At 35.7% G+C, this 24324-nt stretch overlaps 1 protein-coding gene across 2 annotated transcripts in view; it reads left to right on the top strand.

The window, feature by feature from the left end:
• Window positions 1-24324, top strand: part of KPNA3 (karyopherin subunit alpha 3) — a 97955-nt gene that overhangs the window by 65662 nt on the left and 7969 nt on the right. For both annotated transcript variants that reach the window (XM_027557294.1, XM_027557295.1), the window contains exons 3-12: window positions 6459-6548; window positions 6739-6768; window positions 6857-6909; window positions 7030-7125; window positions 10034-10119; window positions 10990-11076; window positions 11436-11605; window positions 12692-12736; window positions 22115-22246; window positions 23166-23294. In XM_027557294.1, the coding sequence (XP_027413095.1) occupies window positions 6459-6548; window positions 6739-6768; window positions 6857-6909; window positions 7030-7125; window positions 10034-10119; window positions 10990-11076; window positions 11436-11605; window positions 12692-12736; window positions 22115-22246; window positions 23166-23294 (918 nt within the window). The remainder of the gene's footprint in view (window positions 1-6458; window positions 6549-6738; window positions 6769-6856; window positions 6910-7029; window positions 7126-10033; window positions 10120-10989; window positions 11077-11435; window positions 11606-12691; window positions 12737-22114; window positions 22247-23165; window positions 23295-24324) is intronic.

Below are 24324 nucleotides of genomic sequence, written 5' to 3'. Positions count from 1 at the left end.
CAGCAGACATAATATATAATGGTAAAATGCTATCCTGGATTGGGCATCTGTGTACAGAGGAGGATTTAGTCGTGCTTATGCTTTTGTATTACTTTTGTGCCTGAAATACCTGGGAGAGTAGGAGGAATAGGGGGAGTAAGATCCCTGAAAGGCCTTCGGAAGCTTAATTATTCAGACTCTGGTAAAGTTAGAGAAAACAGAGGATGAAAATAGAACCAGGGTTAGAATAATTTTTGTTTTGTTTATCTGTCAAATCAGTCAACTTTATTGAAACTTTTTAAATGGCTTAAATTCCAAGAAGTGTTAAAAATTACCATATAATAGATGTTGTTGTGAGCTACACAGTCAAAGGCTTTCTTGTAGTCAGTGAAGCACAAGTAGATGTTTTTCTGGAATTCCCTTGCTTTCTCTTTGATCCAACGAATATTGGCAATTTGATGTCAATTTTTTGGGCTCCAAAATCACTGCAGATGATGACTACAGCCATGAAATTAGAAGACACTTACTTCTTGGAAAGAAAGCTATGACAAACCTAGACACTATATTAAAAAACAGAGACATTGCTTTCCCAACAAAGGTCCATATAGTCAAAAAAGCTATGGTTTTCCCAGTAGTCAGGTACAGATGTGAGAGTTGAACCATAAAAATAACTTGAATGTCAGAGAATTGATGGTTTAGAATTGTAGTGCTGGAGAAGACCCTTGGAGTCCTTTGGACAGCAGGGAGATCATACCAGTCAGTCCTAAATATCTGATGAATATTCATTGGAAGGACTGATGCTTGAAGCTGAAGCTCCAATACTTTGGCCACATGATGCCGAGAGCCAACTCATTTGTAAAGATCCTAATGCTGGGGAAGATTGGAAGCAAAAGGAGAAGAGGGCAGCAAAGGATGAGATGGTTAGATGGCATCACTCACTCCATGGACATGAACTTAAACTCCAGAAGATAGTGGAAGACAGGGAAGCCTGGTGTGCTGCAGTCCATGGGGTCGCCGAGAGACAGACACAACTTAGTGACTGAATAACAAACAATAATGAATTTTAGGGTTAACTGTGTTGTAAGTCACAAAGTGAAAAGCGTACATTTTTAATTTGGAAAAAATTTCATACTTGCAGTTTGAAATTCAGAGTTTCAAGAATAGTACCAAAAACATACAGCACTCAGCACCCAGCTTCCTTGATTCTTGGCATTTTCCCATATTTGCCTTATTCTTACTTTCTCCCTGATAAATAAATATATATATTTATATAACCCCCCCAACCAGTTAAGTTGTGGCATGGTGCCCCCTTACACCCTTAGTACATTATTTTCATATATCTTCCAGTGTAACCACAGTTCTTTTTTCAAGTTCACATAAATTTTTATCTAATCCATAGACTGTCACTCATACTTTGCTAGCTTTTTCCAATAATATTCTTTTATAAATCCAAGATCCAGTCTAGGATTAGACATTGCAATTAGTTATATCGTCTTTTAAGTCTCCTTTGATCCAGTAGTTCTTCAGTCTGTATCTTTCGTGACAGTGTATTTGAATATATAGACTGATTTTTTAATAGAATGGCCAATTTAGGTTTGTCTGACTTTTCTCAGATGGTTGTTATTACTACTATTATTTTGCCCAGGAGTACCACCAAGATGATACTGTTTTTTCAGTACATCGATGAGAAGGCATACTGTGTTGATTTTCATTTACTCTTTTTTCCTTTTAAACTGTATTTGAAATTAAAAAAAATTTCTTTTTCTTGGCCTGCAAGGAGATCAAACCTGTCAATCCTAAAGGAAATCAGTCCTGAATATTCACTAGAGGACTGATGCTGAATCTGAAGCTCCAATGCTTTGGCTACCTGATGCGAAGAACTGGCTCATTGGAAAAGACCCTGATGCTGGGAAAGATTGAAGGCAGGAGGAGAAGCAACTGATAGCTGATTCACTTTGCTGTATACCTGAAACTAACACAACATTGTAAATCAACTATCAGTTCAGTTCAGTCTCTCAGTCGTGTCAGACACTGCAACCCCATTGACTGCAGCACGCCTGACTTCCCTGTGCTTGCTCAAACTCATGTCCATCGAGTCAGTCATGCCATCCAACCATCTCATCCTCTGTTGTCCCCTTCTCCTCCCGCCTTCAATCTTTCCCAGCATCAGGGTCTTTTCCAGTGAGCCAGTTCTTCATATCAGGTGGCCAAAGTATTGGAGCTTAAGATTCAGTATCAGTCCTTCCAATCAGTGTTCAGGACTGATTTCCTTTAGGATGGACTGGTTGGATCTCCTTGCAGTCCAAGGGACTCTCAAGAGTCTTCCCCAACATCACAGTTCAAAAGCATCAATTCTTCGGCACTTAGCTTTCTTTATAGTTCAACTCTTACATCTGTACGTGACCACTGGAAAAACCATAGCTTTGACTAGACGGACCTTTGTTGGCAAAGTAATATCTCTGCTTTTGAATATGCTGTCTAGGTTGGTCATAGCTTTTCTTCCACGGAGCAAGCGTCTCTTGATTTCATGGCTGCAGTCACCATCTGCAGTGATTTTGGAGCCCCCCCAAAATAAAGTCTGTCACTGTTTCCATTGTTTCCCCATCTATTTGCCATGAAGTGATGGGATCGGATGCCATAATCTTAGTTTTCTGAATGTTGAGTTTTAAGCCAACTTTTTCACTCTCCTCTTTCACTTTCATCAAGAGGCTCTTTAGTTCCTCTTCATTTTCTGCCACATGGGTCATGTCATCTGCATATCTGAGGTTGTTGATATTTTCCCCGGCAGTCTTGATTCCAGCTTGTGCTCCATCCAGCCTGGCATTTTGCATGATACACTCTGCGTATGAGTTAAATAAGCATGATAACAATATACAGCCTTGACACACTCCTTTCCCGATTTGGAACCAGTCTGTTGTTCCATGTCCAGTTCTAACTGTTGGTTCTTGACCTGTGTAGGGATTTCTCAGGAGGCAGGTCAGGTGGTCTGGTATTCCCATCTCTTTCAGAATTTTCCACAGTTTGTTGTGATCTGCATAGTCAAAGACTTTGGCATAGTCAATAAAGCAGAAATAGATGTTTTTCTAGAACTCTCTCTCTGTCTTTTTCAATGATCCAGTGGATGTTGGCAATTTGACCTCTGGTTCCTCTGCCTTTTCTAAATCCAACTTGAACATCTGGAAGTTCACAGTTCACGTACTTTTGAAGCCTGGCTTGGGGAATTTTGAGCATTACTTTACTAGTGTGTGAGATGAGTGCAGTTGTGCAGTAGTTTAATCATTCTTTGGCATTGCCTTTCTTTGGGATTGGAATGAAAACTGACCTTTTCCAGTCCTGTGGCCACTGCTGAGTTTTCCAAATTTGCTGGCATATTGAGTGCAGCACTTTCACAGAATCATCTTTTAGGATTTGAAATAGCTCAAGTGGAATTCCATCACCTTCACTAGCTTTGTTCATAGTGAAGCTTCCTAAGGACCACTTGACTTCACATTCCAGGATGTCTGTCTCTAGATGAGTGATCACACCATTGTTGTTATCTGGGTCATGAAGATCTTTTTTGTATAGTTCTTCTGTGTTTTCTTGCCACCTCTTCTTCCTGTCTTCGCCTTCTGTTAAGTCCATTAGGTTTCTGTCCTTTATTGTGCCCATCTTTTCATGAAATGTTCCCTTGGTATCACTAATTTTCTTGAAGAGATACATTTGCTGTTTAAGATTTTATTTTCCCCCATATAGGCCATTACGGAATTTTGAGTAGAATTCCCTGAGTTATACATATTTTTCCTTTACTCGATTATAATCTTTGCCGATTGATCAGGACATTTATCTGCCCAGTTTTCTCTCTGTAAATTAGTAAGTATTCTGTGGGGAGCCACTTGAGACTATAAAATATCAGTGCATTATTTTCATATTTGTGAGATGCATCAATTTGAAAATAATGTAGAATTAATTATTTGAGTACATACTAAAATGTGCTGTGATATAATTTGAAGTTGGTAATCTCTTAAGCATTAACATACATGTAAATATCTAGTTTAAACATTGTTACTTATACATAGCGCAAAAGTAAATATCATGCATATAACCCAGTAAGCCTCATCTGTCTCTAGTTTTTCTAATTGATCTGAGTTTTAGCATCAGTATTAATACATCTTCAGTACCTTTCTGTTGTAATCAAACACTTGTGTAAATATTGAAGACCAGAAGGTAAAGCCTTGAAAGTTTTAAATTGAAAAGAATCTTAGATATCATAGTCTCTTTATCTATTTTTACTTAATTCTGTAGACAAACTAAAAAAAAGAAAAATTGTCATTTACCCAGTTATATATTAGGTAAAATGGCACACTGCCATTACAAAGAGTTCAAATCCCATAAAATGTAGAAAAAAGAGTTTAAAACTGAGGTAATAGCAAGTAGATGACATTTTTGCTAGTGAGTTCCCATTCCTGCACTCCCAATAAGTGGGATACATACAAATCTTAATATTTGAGCAATAAACCCTCATTAAGCTGGCTTCTTAAAAAATGCATTGCTTCAGGCAACCATTAGCAGTAAGTTGATGAAAGCTAGTATACTGGTTGAAATATGTTTGCTAGACCTTTATAATAAGAGAAGGAAATCGCAACCTACTCCAGTATTCTTGCCTGGAGAATCCCAGGGACACAGGAGCCTGGTGGGCTGCCGTCTGTGGGGTCGCACAGAGTCAGACACAACTGATGCAACTTAGCAGCAGCAGCATAATAATTTAAAATTTGAATCTTTATTACAAATTAGGAAGCACAGTATTGGTGAAAACAGTTGCTGCCTAATAAATTGTGTCTGTGTAAGAGTGCTGGCCTTTAAACCAGTTAATTTTGTTACCAAGTCCAGAATGTAGCCTGTCATTGATTTGTAATCAGTTCAGTTCAGTTCAGTTCAGTCGCTCAGTCATGTCCAACTCTTTGCGACCCCATGAATCGCAGCACACCAGGCCTCCCTGTCCATCACCAACTCCCGGAGTTTACTCAGACTCACGTCCATCGAGTCGGTGATGCCATCCAGCCATCTAATCCTCTGTCGTCCCCTTCTCCTCCTGCCCCCAATCCCTCCCAGCATCAGAGTCTTTTCCAATGAGTCAACTCTTCGCATGAGGTGGCCAAAGTACTGGAGTTTCAGCTTCAGCATCATTCCCTCCAGAGAAATCCCAGGGCTGATCTCCTTCAGAATGGACTGGTTGGATCTCCTTGCAGTCCAAGGGACTCTCAAGAGTCTTCTCCAACACCACAGTTCAAAAGCATCAATTCTTTGGCGCTCAGCCTTCTTCACAGTCCAACTCTCACATCCATACATGACCACAGGAAAAACCCTAGGCTTGAGTAGATGGACCTTTGTTGGCAAAGTAATGTCTCTGCTTTTGAATATGCTATCTAGGTTGGTCATAACTTTCCTTCCAAGGAGTATAAGTGTCTTTTAATTTCATGGCTGCAGTCACCATCTGCAGTGATTTTGGAGCCCCAAAAAATAAAGTCTGACACTGTTTCCACTGTTTCCCCATCTATTTCCCATGAAGTGATGGGACCGGATGCCATGATCTTTGTTTTCTGAATGTTGAGCTTTAAGCCAACTTTTTCACTCTCCACTTGCACTTTCATCTAGAGGCTTTTGAGTTCCTCTTCATTTTCTGCCATAAGGGTGGTGTCATCTGCATATCTGAGGTTGTTGATATTTCTCCCAGCAATCTTGATTCCAGCTTGTGCTTCTTCCAGTCCAGCGTTTCTCATGATGTACTCTGCATATAAGTTAAATAAGCAGGGTGACAGTATATAGCCTTGACGTACTCTTTTTCCTATTTGGAACCAGTCTGTTGTTCCATGTCCAGTTCTAACTGTTGCTTCCTGACCTGCATACAGGTTTCTCAAGAGGCAGGTCAGGTGGTCTGGTATTCCCATCTCTTTCAGAATTTTCCACAGTGTATTGTGATCCATACAGTCAAAGGCCTTGGCATAGTCAATAAAGCAGAAATAGATGTTTTTCTGGAACTCTCTTGCTTTTTTGATGATCCAGCAGATGTTGGCAATTTGATCTGTGGTTCCTCTACCTTTTCTAAAACCAGCTTGAACACGGAAGTTCACGGTTCAAGTATTGCTGAAGCCTGGCTTGGAGGATTTTGAGCATTACTTTACTAGCGTGTGAGATGAGTGCAATTGTGCGGTAGTTTGAGCATTCTTTGGCATTGCCTTTCTTTGGGATTGGAATGAAAACTGACCTTTTCCAGTCCTGTGGCCACTGCTGAGTTTTCCAAATTTGCTGGCATATTGAATGCAGCACTTTCACTGCATCATCTTTCAGGATTTGAAATAGCTCAACTGGAATTCATCCATATTATCCTTATAAAGAGATTTAGTGTTTATTTCACAGTTGGCTGATAAAGTTGAAACAATTTTAATGATGTTTTCATTAGCAGCAGCCTTTAGAACTTAACTATTTTATTGGTTGTCTTTCAGAACAAAAGAGATGAACACTTACTGAAAAAAAGAAATGTTCCCCAAGAGGAAAGTTTAGAAGATTCAGATGTTGATGCTGATTTTAAAGCAGTAAGTTAACGTTGCTTATAAGGTGTTGTAAAAGTAATTTTTATAATAACTAGAGAACTTTATTCTCAATCTTAAGACTAATTTTACAATGAAAATTAGGGTATATTGACTGTTTAACTTCAGTAAATACATTAGTTAATGTAATTTTGCTATTAAACTCTGGGCTGAACTATCTTTTTTTCTTTTTAAGCAAAATGTAACACTAGAAGCTATATTGCAGGTATGTTATTATTTTAATATTCTCTTTTTGAAGTATTTTGAAATTGATTTTTTTTTTAAATTTCTGAAATTTACACTTGGTGTTGCAGAATGCCACAAGTGATAACCCAGTGGTCCAGTTGAGTGCTGTCCAGGCTGCAAGGTAAGGATGAATTTGTCCAGAGAGAGAATTATGTCACACCTGGTCTACAAGTAGTACATTGTTACTTTTGTTCATAGTTTGAAAGTTATAGCAGTTAATTTCTCATACTTCTTTTTCTAGAAAGCTTTTATCCAGTGACAGAAATCCACCAATTGATGACCTAATAAAATCTGGGATTTTACCAATTCTAGTGAAATGTCTAGAAAGGGATGATAAGTAAGTATGGATTTGACTCCCTGTTCACTTTTTTCAGCCAACTGAAAATTTGGGATTATTAAACTAATGGGTTCCATTGGGTTTTGCCTTATCACATTTTTCATTTGTCATGTATTTTAATGTAATTTTCTAAATACTGTGATAATACTCTGCAGACCTAAGTGCTTTTCTTTTTAGTTTATGAAGTATGTGTGTGTATTTTCTAGGAAAATTTTAACGTCTGTTTATTGTCTGTTCTAAATTGTCTCAAACATTTATAGTCTTCCTTTGTTAGTTGGCTTTTTCGTCAGTAATGTTTTAAAACAACCCAAATAGTGTTTGAGTCATTCTTTGCTTATGAGTCTATATATAGATTAACCTCATGACTTGAGTCAACATGAATGGTTTCCAGAACCGAGTAGCTCTTTCTTTCCCTGGGAATATTCCAGCTGATCCACTGATACTCTGTGAAGTCTTGAACAGAACTCCAGCCATGATTAGTTGTCTATCATCATGGTTTTTATTTGTGGTAAATTAAAAATAAGAGGGCAGATTATAATTTCCCAAAATAGAAAGAGAAAAACACCACTTGGTGTGTTTTGAGGTACTGGCCCCATTTCTACTAGTGTTTGGAGAGATCTTAGTGTGCTAGATCTTAAACCTCATCAGTTTGAGTTAACTGGGTAGAATGTAAGTCTGAACCCCAAAATACATTGAAACAGAGGCTCATTTTTCTTTTAAGGAGCATTTAGACTAAAACTTGGGGGTATTTTGCTAAATATTGTCTATGAGATTTTCAGGTGACTAGATTAAAATAGTAGCATTATAAATGTTTCCACTAAGAGTTTTTATTATTTTAAAATAGTTCATTCTTTTTCTATTACGTGCCACAACCATCTCTCCAAAAGCCCTTAACACTTTTTAAATACTATCATATATATTTTCTATAAGATTTATTTAAGCAAAAATAAGTTTTATTTTAGTTATAAAAAAAAAATTGCCTCTACCTTTAGGGCCCCCTTTCTTTTTGGCTCGAGCTGCTTTTCTTTTTTCTTCTTTTCTTTTCCATTTATTTATTTATTTTGCATTTTTGTCTTTGTCATGGGCTCATTTGTATGGGTGTGTCTGTGAAATGTAGCTTGTATATATAACAGAAGAGTATGCTGAAATATATACAGACATGTGTAACTACCACTGAAGGTAAAAATAGAAAATTTTCAATGGTTTCAGTCTGACTTAATCGATTTGTTATGGGAAATTGTGTCATAATATAAAAGACCGAGACTGGAGCCGAATAGACCTTGGTTTAAATCTAGGGTTTGCGGCTGACCTAAACCCAAATAGCATTTGATGCTTAGGTACCTAATCTATAAAATGTAGGTGGTTGCAAGGAATGAAAATAATATATACAAAATACCACATAATACCAAGCATATAATAAATGTTTTTTATTGTTTACTTACTGCGCTCATTTTATTACTTATTTTCTCTATCTTATCTCTCTTTTTTTAAATTATATCTTAGAAGACTTCCCCTAGCTTTGTAATTGTATTTTCTACATCTTTCTGTTTTCTCATTTCAGGCCCTCATTGTCAGTATTTTGCCAAATCATCTGTCCTAGTTTAATAACTCTTTCTCCTTCCAGTCTGAAACAACATAAACTATCTCATCATCTTTGATCTTATCATTCCTTTATTTCTCCTCAACTTTGATACCCTCTTATTTCTTGCCTTTTGCCAAAGTTCATCATGTATTGATAGTTCTTGTCTGCTACTTCATTGTCTGGTCTGTTCCATCTTTTTAACCTCACTGCTTGCTATTATCACTGACATTTTTTCTTCTTAAAACCTTTTCCTTCTCTGATCTCTCTAATCTTTTGATATTAACAACCTCACTCTGTTTCTTTGATATTTATAGAGTTTCTTCTAAGTTCCTAACCTTTGGCTTTCCTTGGTTTTTGCCCATTCCCACCTCCTCCCACCTCCTCCCACCTTGGCATTCTGTTTGAAAAGAAATGATGTTTTTCAGCTATCTACCCTAACTTAACATAGATAATTTCTTCTTAACAGATTTTTCCTCCATCAGCCTTTGACCGTTTTTATCTCTTCTTCATGGACTTCAACATTGTTTTCTTTACTTCACTTTTCAGTAGCACTCTACGCTTGGTATGTCTGTAGAATGAATTCTAAGTCCTGAAGCCTGAGATTTGAGTCCCGCTCCACACACACCACATTGTGACTTGCCCTTGCAGTTCTACCCCGTGTCACAGCGTTGCGTACCTTCTTGGCTTCAGCTCTCGTGGTCTCTATGTTGTCACCTGCACGCATCATGATCATCCCAGCCATGGTGGTTTTATTTGTATTTCCAGTTGTCAGTGCCTTTCTTTCTTTATCACTCTTGGAAAACCTAGTTCAGTTTTCACTTTCTTTGTGAAGTCTTCCATCACCATTCCGGGTTATAATGATCTTATCCTTTCAGCAAAATTATGTAGCCTTGTAATATCACTGGTATGTGAAGCAGGTGATGTAGTGGAGTCAGAGCTTTAAGACCTGTCTAGAGGTTGTGGCAGTGATTCAAATGAGATGATGAGGGCTTCAGCTACCACAGTGATATTTTGGATGTCACTATAAATATAAAAAATATTTAAGAGGTAAAATTGATATGACATATTGGTTAGATATCTGTGGGAGAGAAAGGGGTCAAGGAAAATAATGACTGGCTAAATGTTGCAATACCAATGAACCTGAAGAAGTGAGTTTATATTGACTGACTTTGAGAGCAAATGAGACATTCAAGTGGAAGATATTCAACAGGCAGTTGGACGTAATGAGGCGAAATTCAAGGACAAGGTAAAGGAGATAACCATGTAATCTGTGGGTTTTAAATGGTAGTTATGTGTCTAAAGATTTTTTGTTGTTGTTTTTTACAGTCCTTCATTACAGTTTGAAGCTGCATGGGCATTAACTAATATAGCATCAGGAACCTCTGCACAGACTCAAGCTGTTGTACAGTCTAGTAAGTAAATTAATTTATTTACTTGCTGGACCTTCTGTCATTTGTATGAAATGTGCTGAACAGGAAAATCTGTAGAGACAGAGAACAGAGTAAATGGTTGCCTAGGGCTGGGGGAGAAGGTAAGAGGATTTTCTGGGTATGGGATTTCTTTTGGGGGCAGTAGAAATGTTGTCAAATTAGATTGTGGTGATGACTACACAACTCTGTATAAACTCTTAAGAACCTTTGAATTATACACTTAAACAGATAAATTATATCTCAGTAAAGCTGTTAAAAGTTTGAGTCAATTTTAATTTAAACATTCAATAATACAGGTCGTGCAGAGATACAGCTAAAAATCCTAGAGGTAGTATACAACATACTGAAATTTTAGGAAAAAGTGATCTGCCTTATACTTAGTTCTCACCTGAAATGAATATGATACCAGTCTTTTGGAATTTGAGTTAGTTCATAAATTATGTGTAGAGTAAGAAGTATAATGATAAATTATCTTGAAATATAAGGTAGGCTTGATATGGGTATAATCAGTTCTTTAATCCCATATCAACAATTGGAATCATATTGACTAAAGTATTCTAAGGTAGAAACCTTTTTTTAATGAATTGCAGGAAAAGCATCATGCTGTTGTTTTCATTTAATATAATCGCAGTTCTAGGTACTGTCAATAAGTCTGTTGCTTGAGACTAGGGGAAACAGTAAAATGTAGCATATTTAGGGTAAAGGTATTTGCTACATTTATTCATTCACTGAACTATAATTGAGCAACTCTAGTGTACCAAACTCTGTGTATATTTCATCAACTTATTTAGGCTGAAACCTGTGAACTCTTCAACATTTTGCAGTATAAATGTTAGTTTTTCTTTCTTATAGATGCCGTACCTCTTTTTCTAAGACTTCTCCATTCACCACATCAGAATGTTTGTGAACAAGCAGTATGGGCTTTGGGAAACATTATAGGTAAGTTGAAATTAGGTTTGAAAACACTCCAATTAAGTATCTTAATTAACTTTTTTCCTACATTGGCCATTACATACTATGTTTCCTCTAATTGTAATGTGGGTTGACTATCTTCTTGCTTCATAAATATTAACTTAAGATTGTACCTCTTTAGATGGATATGCAATTTGTTATCCAGGACTGGTAGGTTAAATTTGTGTTCCCCAAATCAAAATCTGGAGAATTAGCAACAGTTGATGCCCTTGACTGATGGTGAGGAAACATAGAACATCAGTGTCCCAACATGAGCCATTGCATACATTTCAGACTTTCTCATCCTGAATGTAATTTTTTTTTAAATACAATTTTCATTTCTGTAGGTGATGGTCCTCAATGTAGAGATTATGTCATATCACTGGGAGTTGTCAAACCTCTTCTGTCCTTCATCAATCCCTCCATTCCCATCACCTTCCTTCGGAACGTCACATGGGTCATTGTCAATCTCTGCAGGAATAAGGACCCCCCACCGCCTATGGAGACAGTTCAGGAGGTAAATGAAGAATTGCAAAGGCCAGATGGTATATTTTCCCTATGTTTATGCTTTAGGTTTTCATGTACAGGGAATGAAATAACGCATATACTGATTTCATTGCAGGTATGAGATATTTAAGTAATGTATCATAACTTAATTTTTGACTTCTGTGAGACTTGTGGCACCTGACCAAATACAGTCCACCTTAATTTAAGAAACCATAAATTCAAGCAGAAAACTACAAAAGAAGAAAATAAAATCTCAGTTTTATTACTACATTGAGTTGTTGATTTAACACTAAAAAATAAGGGATGGCTGCTGATAAAACTAGTGTACTTATATGCAAATGTTCTAGAGTTAAATTGCTGTGTTAAATCTGCTAATTAAAGCAGAGTAAAATCTTTGCTCTTTATATCTGATTTGTAAATGGATCTGAGTATTTTAAGTTTTATAAAATCCTATGTAACCTTTAATCACTTGACTATATAGAGAAATGTTGACTGTGAATCTGTAATCCTTATGATTAGCATCATTCACCATCTTCTGCCTCCTCTTGCCCGTATGGAAAGGGTACTTAGTAATTCCCCCCACTCCCTCACAGATTTAAAGAAGAGATTTGAAATGTCTGCATTCAACAGACTTTATACTGGGCATACTTTTCTTGACTAAATCTGACGTCAAAAACTTCAATTTGACTCAAGTAGTTCATTAAATAAAATCTTAGTTTTAAGCAGGTAAGTGGGACAGTGAGATCAGTTTTAAGAATGGCTTTTTAAAAATAACTATATACTCGCATCTCCACTGTTTCCAGTAGACATATGTCATAAAGAATGTTATTGAAAACAAATGTTTTTCCTTTAAGGTACATTAGTCTCTGTCAGACTTAACTTGATTATTTTAATTAAACATTTGAAATATTTTTTGGTGTTTCAGGTTGAATTTATTGTATTTTAGTTTTCCTAATAGAGATTCAAAAAACTTAATGTTGTTTTTCTTGCCCTCAAATAGTATTTACTGCTTTTTAAAAAAGTCAACAGTTACTTGTTTTTGCAAAGACATTTTCGTCCACTCTAGAGTTACTTATCATTTGTTTTCTTTCCTCAGATTTTACCAGCTTTATGTGTCCTTATATACCATACAGATATAAATGTAAGTAAAGCAGAACCTTAGTTTTGGAATTTGGTTCTTAATGAGACTGAAAGGGTTATTTATTCTTATGTTTTTAATAAGTGTCACCATATATCCTAATAATTTGTCAAGCTTCCACAGTGTATGTGGAAGAAATGTATGTTCTGTTTTCAGAAATAGGATTAAGGTTAAACTGAGTTTATATCTTAAATCATTCAGATAACAAAAATACTAACATTGGAGAAATTATCACATATGTAGTTAATTTAGTTATTTATATCATAATAGTATTTTTAAGTATCAATATTTATAAAGTGGTAAAAGCTTTATAAAGCTCCTTCATACTTAAAAAATTTTTTTATTTGATTTTTGTAATTGGTAGTCTAGATATTATTATCCCCATTTTTAAAGAATAAGAAACAGCCTCAGGGAAAGGTTAAGTGACTTATTCAAAGTTGCGGAGCTTATAAGGGTCAGTGTCGATATTTAAAACTGAGATCTTCTGATGACAGATCTTGTTTACTTCCTATGAAACCATACTAAATCCTAGGCTATAACCTTTTGAGCTACAGTATTGAAGAATATCAAGTATCGCTTTAAATGCAAAGGTATCTTTAGATTATTTGTTCATTATATGAGGTTTAGTTAAGCACTTACTGTATATATTCTGGCATAGTTTGTTTCAGGCAGTCTGAGAATTCTCCTGATTGTAGCAAGGCTGAATGTCAATTCTTCCACAAAGTAAAACAATGGATAAATTTTAGAGAATTCAGAACTGACTCTAATGTTCATCCAGCATGAATTTGGCTTCTAATATTTCAGTTAAGATCTCTTCCCATTTGTATGTTTGTGTTTTTGTGTATCCTTGTTTACACATAATATTTATGTGTGTGGGTGTCAGAATTATGTGTGATTTATCATTGAAATGAAGAAAATACATCTTTGTTAACATTTCTCAAGAAGCAATATATAGTTCCTATATACGTACTGAACCACACATTTCCCTAGTTAATTTTAGGACTTTAAGTTCTTAGGAAGGAATCTTTTTTTTTTTTTAGGAAGGAATCTTTTAAAGGTAACTGAAGTAACTTTTTATTTGTGAAGTGTTAGCCTGAACTGTCATAACAATTAAGTGAATCCTGTTTAGTTATATACTGTCCTGATTTCAAAATGGATATAAAAGTGACTTAGCAATAGACATAAGATAATAAATACCTTAGAAGAAAGGAGGAGGAGGTAAAATTATTTTTAAAAGTGTATTTGTTGTTACTGAATGCTAAACTTAGTCCTAAGCTTTCTGAAAGCCAAAATTAAAAGGAAAATAAGCAAGATACCTGATGTTTCCACCAAGACTTCCCCTCCAGGACATTGGGGAATTGATTGTAGGTGAATAAAAGCTTCCACCACCTATTGGTCTTGTTTATTTGAAAGCTAGAGGTATTAAAGTAATGAAGTTCTCTAGTTTTAAGTATATTTATCGAGTTTAACAAAATAGATTGTCTCACTTAGGCAGAATTGTGCAAAGAATTGTAGGCACAAAAATGAAGAAGACATAGAGACTCTGCCCTCTAAGATGTCAGCATTAGCAGCAGGTAAAAAGAGTGAACGAAATGGGCTTTTGTCAGTTGCTTGCTGTACTAAATCTATTTCTGTAATCTTCTTTGATCTTACCAGCACCCTTATGAGATAAATTTTGTTCTCTTATTTTACTAGTAAGGAACTAGTAAGGAAATTGAAACTCAGTAAAGTAAAATAACGTAAGGGTCATACGATGAATAAAAGCCATGGCTGAGAATTAAAGCCGAGTCAAGGCCTATGCTGTTTTGTACCATGATCACATAAGGATACAATATGTGTGCAAACAAACAAGAAAAGAAAACAGAGAAATCACCAAAATGAATTATCAAAGCACATGTTCTTTCTGGCAACCGGAAAGCTTCACTGAGAAAGTAACTTTTGAAATAAGCATTATAAGGAGAAGGATGGTGGTAGAAGTGTTGTTAGAGGTGAAAAAAGATAGCATTTATTAAGGGTTTTAAGTGTGCCAGGCACTGTTTTTTAGCACTTTTTCATATATTAATTTATTCCTTAGAAAAATCGTGATTGGTTACTAAAATTGTCTTCATGTTACAAATACGGTTAAAAAAAAAAAGGCTAACTAATTTGTGTGTAGTCGTACAACTAGGATGAGAAGGATTTTGTCAAGTTGAAAAAGTTGTTTCAGGTACCAGAGGAACTATATTAAGAATTAAAGAGAATACATGAGGATGTGGAGAATCCAGGTGGTTAATAAACCGAAACATTTGCTTAAATTACAGAGTTTCGTGTCTTGTGTTAGGGAGTTTGGACTTCTCTTGTAATCAGTGCAGAGTAAGTAAGATTTTCAAATAGAGGAGTGATACGTTCGTGTCTGTTATAGTCAGACACTTTGAAAGCGATAAGGAGGATGTGGAATAGGGCAGGTTTGAACATAACCTGGCCTATTTTGCTATCATGGTAGGTTTGAGGGACTTGATGAAGATATGAACCCAAAGTGGTAATGGGTAGGAAAGATAAAGTGAGTAGAACTTCAAGAGGAAAGAATCAAAGAGGAGAAGTGAACAAGTAAAAGAATAGCATTAAAATAAAGACTTCATTTGTGAGACTGTCATTTGTGAGACTGCTGGAGAAGCTGTGTTGGGGTGTAGGGAGAACTAGGTGGCTTATGGACATTAATATGCTTATATGACATTAGAAGAACTACGTACTGACTCTGAGAACTAAAGAAGAAATCTGGACTGATTCAGGTCAATCTGTGTTCATTTTCTTTCTAGTTATTGTTCTTCTTAAAGTCAGCGTGCAGTTGCAGTGATTCTGCAGCATTTGGTTTTCAAAAAGCATTGTCCTTTTTGAAGTTACTCATCCATGGTTTGATATGTCCAGACAATTTTGAGTGTTACCTAACATTTGATACAGATCTACCTTGCTTTGCTGCTGGTACAAATGAAGTCAGTCAGTTGTGGCAGATTGGTTATATGCTGAGACATGATGGGTAGTGACACCTGATCATATGTCAGGGGTCCCTGAGACCACCTTCAAGTTCAGTGATTTGCTAGAAGGAATCATTGAAAAGCTTTTACACTCATGCTTATAATTTATAGCAAAAGAATACAGATTTGTTTAGGGAAAACTGTCCTTTCCCTCCTGTGTAGGAAAAAACCCCAGCTCTTCCCTGTGGGTCTGTCTCCTATGTCTCTCCTTTACTGCAACACAGAACACTTCACTTCTCATACTTCTGGTCGCCAGATGTGTTGCAGTAGGGATTTGGGGGGAGATTCCCCACAACACCAAGTGAGTATCTGCAATCCACTGGATATCCTACAATTTAATTCAGTTCCAGCACTAACCAGAGATAGTGTCAGATCTCACAGGTCAAGGACTCAGTCCCACGTGGTGGCCACCTCTTCCCCTAACCCACAGGCACACTTCAGTTGCCAGTCACAAAGTCAGACCGGTGCTTCTGACCAGCCAGCTTTAAATTGGAGGTTTAATGAATAGAACCAAGACCCCCTCCTTGGGTTCTATTAATTTGCTAGAGCAGTTCAAAGAACTTAGGTAAACAGTTATATTTACTAGTTTATTAAAGGGTGAAGCTCTGTACAGTCATCAAAAACAAGACCAGAAGCTGACTGTGGCTTAGATCATTAGCTCCTTATTGCAAAATTCAGACTTAATTTGAAGAAAGTAGGGAAAAACCACTATACCATTCAGGCATGGCCTAAATCAGACCCCTTATGATTATGCAGTGGAAGTGACAAATAGATATAAGGGATTAGATCTGATAGAGTGCCTGAAGAACTGTGGACAGAGGTTCATAACATTGTACAGGAGGTGGTGATCAAAACCATTTCCAAGAAAAAGAAATGCAACAAAGCAAAATGGTCATCTGAGGAGGCCTTACAAATAGCTGAGAAAAGAAGAGAAGCAAAAGGCAAAGGAGAAGGGGCAAGATATACCCCGCTGAATGCAGAGTTCCAAAGACTAGCAAGGAGGGATAAGAAAGCTTTCTGAAGTGAACAAAGCAAAGAAATGGAGGAAAACAATAGAATGGGAAAGACTAGAGATATCTTCAAGAAAACTGGAGATACCAAGGGAACATTTCATGCAAAGATAGGAATGATAATGGACAGAAACAGCAAGGACCTAATAGAAGCAGAAGAGATTAAAAAGAGGTGGCAAGTATACATAGAACTGTACAAAAAGGTCTTTAAAAGTAATTAAAATACCTCAGGAATGCTGAAGACTTCATTGACACATGATTAATCTGATTACTAGCTGAAAGGAAAAGAGTATAGTCATTGACTGTTAGTGACTGTAAAAGCCAGGCATTTAACCATAGAAATCTAGAAAATGGGCAGGTGGCGGGGGGGAGAATATTAGATGGAGGAGTTGTAGAATAGCAGAAGCAGTTCAGATGGGAAAAGGCAATGAAAGTTACAATTACAAATATTAAAGCAGCTGTTAGTCTACTTACGTAGGTAAGGAAAGCAAACTGCTGAGAACAAAGAAATTTGAATAGTCTGATAATCATGTGCTGTGAATTCAAATTTTTAAAGCATTTTAAAAATGAGATTTTCATTGAAGGTCCAATATATTATCAAAAAGAAAAATTAAAGGGTGACTAGAAGAGTCTGCAGTTTCAGGGGACCTGAGACCTAGCCGTAGCTTACTTTCTCCCACTAGCCTCTGAATGTTGTCATGAGATCCCACCAAAAACCTTGAATTGATTTCAGCTTAGAAAACTTAAATATTTCATTTTTCTAAGCTACTGTGTATTAGGTAAAAAAACGATTTTCTGCTAATAGAAGGGAGCTATAATGGAGGGAGCAAAGTTAGATTTCCTTTAGCAACCTCCTAAAACATCACAGGCCAAGGCAACCAGTATTTTTATGCACAGTATTCCATTTTGTGGCTAAGGTTAATTCAAATATCCTACTTGGGGTAGGCAATTAGTCCATTTCTTGAATTTTGCAAATATGAATAATGTAGCAGGGATTAATCTTATGTATTTTCATGTTGCTGGAGGTGTATTTCAGGGTAAATTCCTAGAAGCAGGATAGCTAGATGAGAGAGTGAATGCACTGTAATTTTTGTTATGCACTACCAAATACCCTGCACAAGGCGGTGCCATTTGCATTCTCAGCAGAAATACATAAAAGTGACTTTCTCCTTAGCCTTGCCCATAGAATGTACTGTCACATTTTAAATTTTTGTCAATCTGTGAGAAACGGTATTTCATTTTTAGTATGTGTTTCACTTTCTACAAGTGAGGTTGAACTTGATTTTGTTGAAGAGCCATTTTTGCATCTTTTCAAATAGCCTGTTTATCTTTTATTGCTCATTTTTAATCAAATTTTTCGCCTCTTTTTCTTAGCGTATAAGAGCTCTTTATGTTTTAAGGACGTTAGCTCTTTACTTTTGATATATATTTCAAATATTTTCCTAATTTGTCCTTTGTCTTTGATATATTTTGCCATGCAGATTTTTTCTTTTTATATAGTCAAATTTATCAGCCATTCCTTTTGTTGATTTAGATTTTTATTCCTCGGTTACAATGTTTTATCATGTTAAGGAAATGTCCGTAAAATCCCATTTTGAGTGTTGACCTCAGAAATGAGTGTTGGAATTTTTCAGTGTCTATGGAGATGATTATATGATTTTCTGTTTATATCTATTAATACGACATAGATAGATGTTCCTAAAATTGAATCATCCTTGCTTTCCTTTAATAATTCCACTTGATTATCATATATTATTTTCTTAAGGTAGTATGAGCTCCTGTTCACTAATATTTTATTCAGAATTTTTATATCACTATTTACCTGAATGATATTGGTCCACAGCTTTTTTAATGGTGTCTTCATTATTATATTTTTACCACATTTAAAAAACATTATTCTTCATTTATTTTCTGTGCTCAGCCTAGGGTCTGTCTGATCTTTGCAGACTTGGTAGCTTTTCCTGTTAAAGCCTTTTGGGTCTGGATACTTTGTGGGATTAGTTCCTTGATAATTTTCTCTTGCTATTGAAATTGGTTTAAGTTCTCTTGTCTCTGCTGTGGTCAGTTTTTTGTAAGCTGTTGTCCTAGGAAATTATTCATTTCTTCTCAGTTTTCAACTCTGCTTGTATGTAAGTATGCAGAATAATTGTAAGATTTTTTTGAGGGGTTTAATTTACTGTTTCAGGGTTATTTTCTTCATCATTTCTTATTTTGTACATTTGTGCTCCCTCCACCACTTTCTCTAATTAAGTTAACAAGGACTTTTCAAAGTTTTGTCAAAGAATCAGGATTCCAGTGTTTTAATTAGATCTGTGGTTTTTCCTGTTCTTTACTTCATTTCTTTCTACTATTGTTTTTGTTGTTTCTTTTTGCTTTCTTTTGGTTTACTCTGTTCTTTTTCTAGCTTTTTGAAATCAATTTTCATTCTTTTTAAGTTGTCATATACATTTTTAAGGCTGTGAACTTGCCTTTGAACACTGCTTTACATAAATCCCGTAGCTTCTGATATATGGTATTTTCATTATAATATTCTAGAAAATTTTTTTGTATTTTTTAATCCAAGAGTAAGACTCTTAAATTTCCATACAGTATTTCATATTTATTAATATCTAATTTTATTGCCTTGTAATAATCTTATAGTATTTCTGCTTTATGTAATTGATGTTTACTTTGAACCTGATTTTTTTGTGCCCTGTCTGCATGTTATATTATCTATTATCAAGGTTTGAATTTCAGTATATATTTATAAAATCTGTATCCTCATTTTTTTGTCTACTTGACCTCATACTGTAAGGTCTTTCATCAGTATATTTTTATTTTTTCTTGCATCTTTTTAGTTTCACCTTTATAGTGATATTTATAGGGTTATTTGGTAAATAGATGTCTTTAACAGTTATATCTTCATTGTAAATGGTGGGATTTTTAGCTTTATAAAGTAGCCTTTTTTATTCTTTGTAATGATTTGTAGAATGAATTATACTGGTCAGCTAATAGGCTTGTAGTCTCAGCTTTCTTATAATTTACTTGGTGTGCCTTTGCTTGTCCCTTTATTTTTAGCCTTTCTGAATGACTTAGGTGTGTCTCTTGTATACAGTATAGAATTGGGTTTTGTTTAGGATCCAGTTTGAAAATCTTTTTCTTGTTGCAGGTGAGTTAAGCCTGTTGATGTTTGGTTTCAACTCTGTCCTGTTAAACTTTGAGTTATAATTTCTGTGTTTTATTTTCTACTTAGTGTTCTTCTCTCTTTTAAAAATTTCTTTTGGTATTTAGGAAAGTTTGTTTTTCTCGCAATGTTACCTTTATACTTAAACCTTTTATAAGTCCCCCCCCCCCCTTTTTTTTTTTTACTATCTGGTTTGACAAGTTTCAGTGGTATTTTTTGACTCCTGTCTTTACCCATAGAATAAGTGACTGGCTTATTCTACTTTCACTTTTCTCTCACCTCATTCTCCCATTTTTGAATCTAGGTTTGTGGCTTTTGCCCAGTTTGGGAAGTTTTCTGTCATTATTTCTTCAGATACTTTTTCACCTCTTTCTGAAACTCTACGTCTTTTGTTAATCATCCTACATGTTCCTAAAGCTCTCTTCATTCTTTGCCATCTTCCCCTTCCCCCCATGGATGATTTATATTGATCTGTCTTTGAGTTAGTTGATTTTTTTTTTCTCTTTCTCTTCTACTTCCAATGAGTTTTAAATTTTGATTATTGAGTTTGTTAATTTTAAAATCCATTTGGTTCTTCCTTATGTCTCCTTTTTATTTGCTGAGATTTTCTATACTTAATGTGTTCACAATTGCTTGGTAAAGAATTTTTATGACAGTTACTTTGAAATTCTTGTCAGATAGTTCCAACATCTGCGTCATCTCAGTATTGGCATCTGTTGACCACCTTTTCCCTTTGCAGTTTAAATGATCCTGGTTCTTGGTATGATGAGTTATTTTCAGCTGGAGCCCACATTTTGGGTGTTGTTATGAGACTCTGATTTCTATTTAAATCTTGCTACCTATTAATGCCAGACTGAGGAGTAGACAAGCTCTGCTCCACACAGCATCTTTTCATACCCTCCAGTAAGGAGGTCTTCCTTGTGGGGGTAGGATGGTAGATGGATACAACTCTCGGGCATACCTTCTGTCCTCTCATTTTTGAAGTTGCAATATTTCTATTTTTCTGAAACATATATCATTTAAAAAGTATTCTTCCACTCTTATCTTCCCATTTGTGTTCATCTTTGATCTACAGTGAAATATTTCTTCACTTATTTCTTGGTTGAAAGAAGCTCATCCTCTGGTAAGGGTGTCAGCAGATTTTTCTGTAAAGAACTGGTAGTAAATATTGTAGGCTTTTTTGAGCCACATGGTCTCTGTCCCACTAATGTGGAGTAGCAAAGGATATGTTACTGTAAGCTCTTCACTCCCCTCTCCTCTTCTCTGAAGTCTCACATAAGCTTAAGACGGGAGGTCCAGACAAAGGACAGAATTCATTTTTTCTCTTCTTACAGGTAATTTGACATTTGTAGCATTCTCAGACTCCTAGTAATGTTGAAGGTGTGGGCTATGTGTGGTTTTACATGCCCTTATTAAATAGTATATTTTTTTGAAGGATGCATGGAGAGATTTGAATTGAGACGGCAGTATTTATTTTAGAGCAACAAATGTCGTATAATAGGAAACATCTCTGGATTTCACATGAGATCAGACCTGTGCTTACATTCCTCTGTCAAGACACCAAGGAAAACTACTTATAAGCTCTCTGACTTTGAATGAGTCAACAAACCTGAGCCTGGTTTTTGTTTATTATTTGCAAACTTAGATGAGTGTAGTGTATGGTTTATACTGTGTGCTCTTCTGCTGGGACATTTTTCAAGAGATTTGCAAATAATTAACTTTTTTCCCCTAAAGTTAAAATGCCAAGTCATTTATCTGTTTAATAGTCTGAAAAATTACATTGTTAAACGTGTTTGAAAACCACTAACACGGATAAATGATCTTTGGGGGCTCTTCTAGACTTGAAGCAGCATGGCATACTGGTTTCATTCTGTATATAAAGTATTTCCTTATGATTATTGGGTATTCAGTTTGTGGGAGCAGGAAGAATTCCTTTTCTGCCTATTTTTATCTACTTAATATATAGATGTGGAAGTTGGGGTAGAAGTTGGCCCGGACTTCTGTGCCTCATTTTTGTGAAGAGTGACCTGAGATAGCCATTGAGAAAGTTTTACCTTGTATCAGCTTAGCAGATATTTTTGCTACCAAGCTAAAACAAAATTTAATTACTTTTTATGTCACCGTCTCCTAAGTGTGTTATGTATCTTAAGTATTCAAACAAATACATTAAGTGGCCATTCTTTTTTATTTCCTGCAGATTCTCGTGGACACTGTTTGGGCACTGTCTTACCTGACAGATGGAGGTAATGAACAGATACAGATGGTTATTGATTCAGGGGTTGTGCCGTTCCTCGTGCCCCTTCTGAGCCACCAGGAAGTGAAAGTTCAAGTAAGTGTTAAGTATTTTTCTTACTTGTATAAAATTTGTACTTTCTGTAACCAGTTAACTTATACAGTCAGGCTTCAGTTCTATCTGTATGCACATTTCTTCAGTATTTCTTCTGCTATTTTACTGAATCTGATTTTGTTGATTTCTAAATCTTTATCTCATCCAGATTCTTTGCTGAGTTTCAGACTCATATAGCCAATTGTCTTTGAGTCCTTAGACATAACTGCCAAGAACCTCCTTCAGTAATATTGTTATTATTTCAAGCAGGCAAAAATGAACATACCGTCTTCTCCCACAAACCCACTCCTCTTCATATATCCCCTATTAATGGACAGCATAGTCCAAGCTAGGAACCTTGGTATTCTTCCTCTTGTCTCCGCTCCATTTCAAAACCTGTCAGTCCTTACTATATAGCTTTCACATCTGGCTTCTCCTTATATCTAGAGCCACTCATTTAGTTCAAGGTTTATTTTCTTTTCTCTGGATAACTGCATTTCTTTCTCTTTCTCTCTCTTTCTAATTTCTCATCACATCACTGATAGATCTGTTCATCCCACTTCTGCCAAAATGACTTTAGATAGAAATCTGTACCCATTCCAGGCCTTTATTAAAATCTTTCTGTGGTGCCAGTTTACTAATAGATAAAAATAGCTATGAAAAAAATGGACCTTTACATTTTTTTATTTTAATCTTTTCTCCAACAATTTTTCACATAATTTTTCCTATATAATTCCAGTTTTCACAAAACTGTTGTTTAAAATTCAGAATTGCTTCTCAGTTCTATAAAATGCTTTGTGTAAGTATGCAGTAAGTTTTAATCATTCACCGCTTGCATTTTTACATTTTCTCAGGATTATAAAAAACATAGAATCAGTTTCATCATAAACAAATTTATGGAAAATATTTTATCCCCACCCAGACAGCAGCACTCAGAGCGGTTGGCAACATAGTGACAGGTACAGACGAACAGACCCAGGTTGTTCTCAACTGCGATGTCCTCTCACACTTCCCAAACCTCTTATCACACCCAAAAGAGAAGATAAATAAGGTAAGGCATAGAACAGCCCCATCAATGCATTTCTTTCTCTTCGTATATCTCATTTTTAACTACCTTCTCGTTTCGATTGCTTTTCATTTGTGATTCTCTTCAAACCACTCTGGTTAATTTCACATCACCTCTGCAGTTATTTTCTTTCAGTTCTTAATTGCCTGCTGTAAGTGCTGCCATGATCATCACAGAATAAAATTATTTTCATTTTAACCAGTGTTTTTATTTCAGTATATTGAGCAGTAGCAATGATCAACAAATTAGTAGCCACTAGGTGGAAAGAACATATGAAATTTTCCATTGGGTGGCTATTATCTTTTTCTTTTGCTGGTGTTTTTTATAAACAAATAGATCATAATTTAATTTCCCTACAAAATTAGACTGAATGTAAAACTACAGTGCCTAAATTAAAGGATCATTAAAATTGTTTTCTGTTTGGTTTTTGTTTTTTTAAGATTTTAAGCTTACGATATAAACTTACTGTTAAACATGTGCTGAAGTACTTTAGTCTTCTTGTCTAGCTTATTTCACATTGCATGTTTTCAACATTCATCCATGTTGGAGCTTGTATCAAAACTTCATTCCTTTTTATTGCTGAATAGATACTGCATTGTACCTATATACCGTATTTTGTTTATACATTCATTTGTGGATGTACACTTTTGGATTGTTTCTACCTTTTGGCTCTTGTGAATAATAATACTGCTGTGAACATTGGTTTGAGTCCTTGCTTTCAGTTCCTTTGCGTGTATATCTTTATGAGTAGAATTGTCCAGTCATATGGTAATTGCATGTTTAGCTTGTTGAAGAGCCGTCAAGCTTCTTTCCATAGCAGTTGCACCATTTTACATTCCTGGAAGCAGTGTTATGAAGGTTCTAGTCTTGTTTTATATATATATAGTTTATTTATTTATTTATTTGACTATGCCAGGTCTTAGTTGCAGCAGGTGGGATCTTCAGTCTTCATTAGAGCGTGCGGGATTGTTCATTGTGGCATGTGAAATCTAGTTCCCTGACCAGGGGTCAAATC

Source organism: Bos indicus x Bos taurus, chromosome 12, assembly GCF_003369695.1.
Source record: "Bos indicus x Bos taurus breed Angus x Brahman F1 hybrid chromosome 12, Bos_hybrid_MaternalHap_v2.0, whole genome shotgun sequence".
Taxonomy (NCBI): Eukaryota; Metazoa; Chordata; class Mammalia; order Artiodactyla; family Bovidae; genus Bos; species Bos indicus x Bos taurus.
This window is presented reverse-complemented; position numbering and strand designations above follow the sequence as displayed.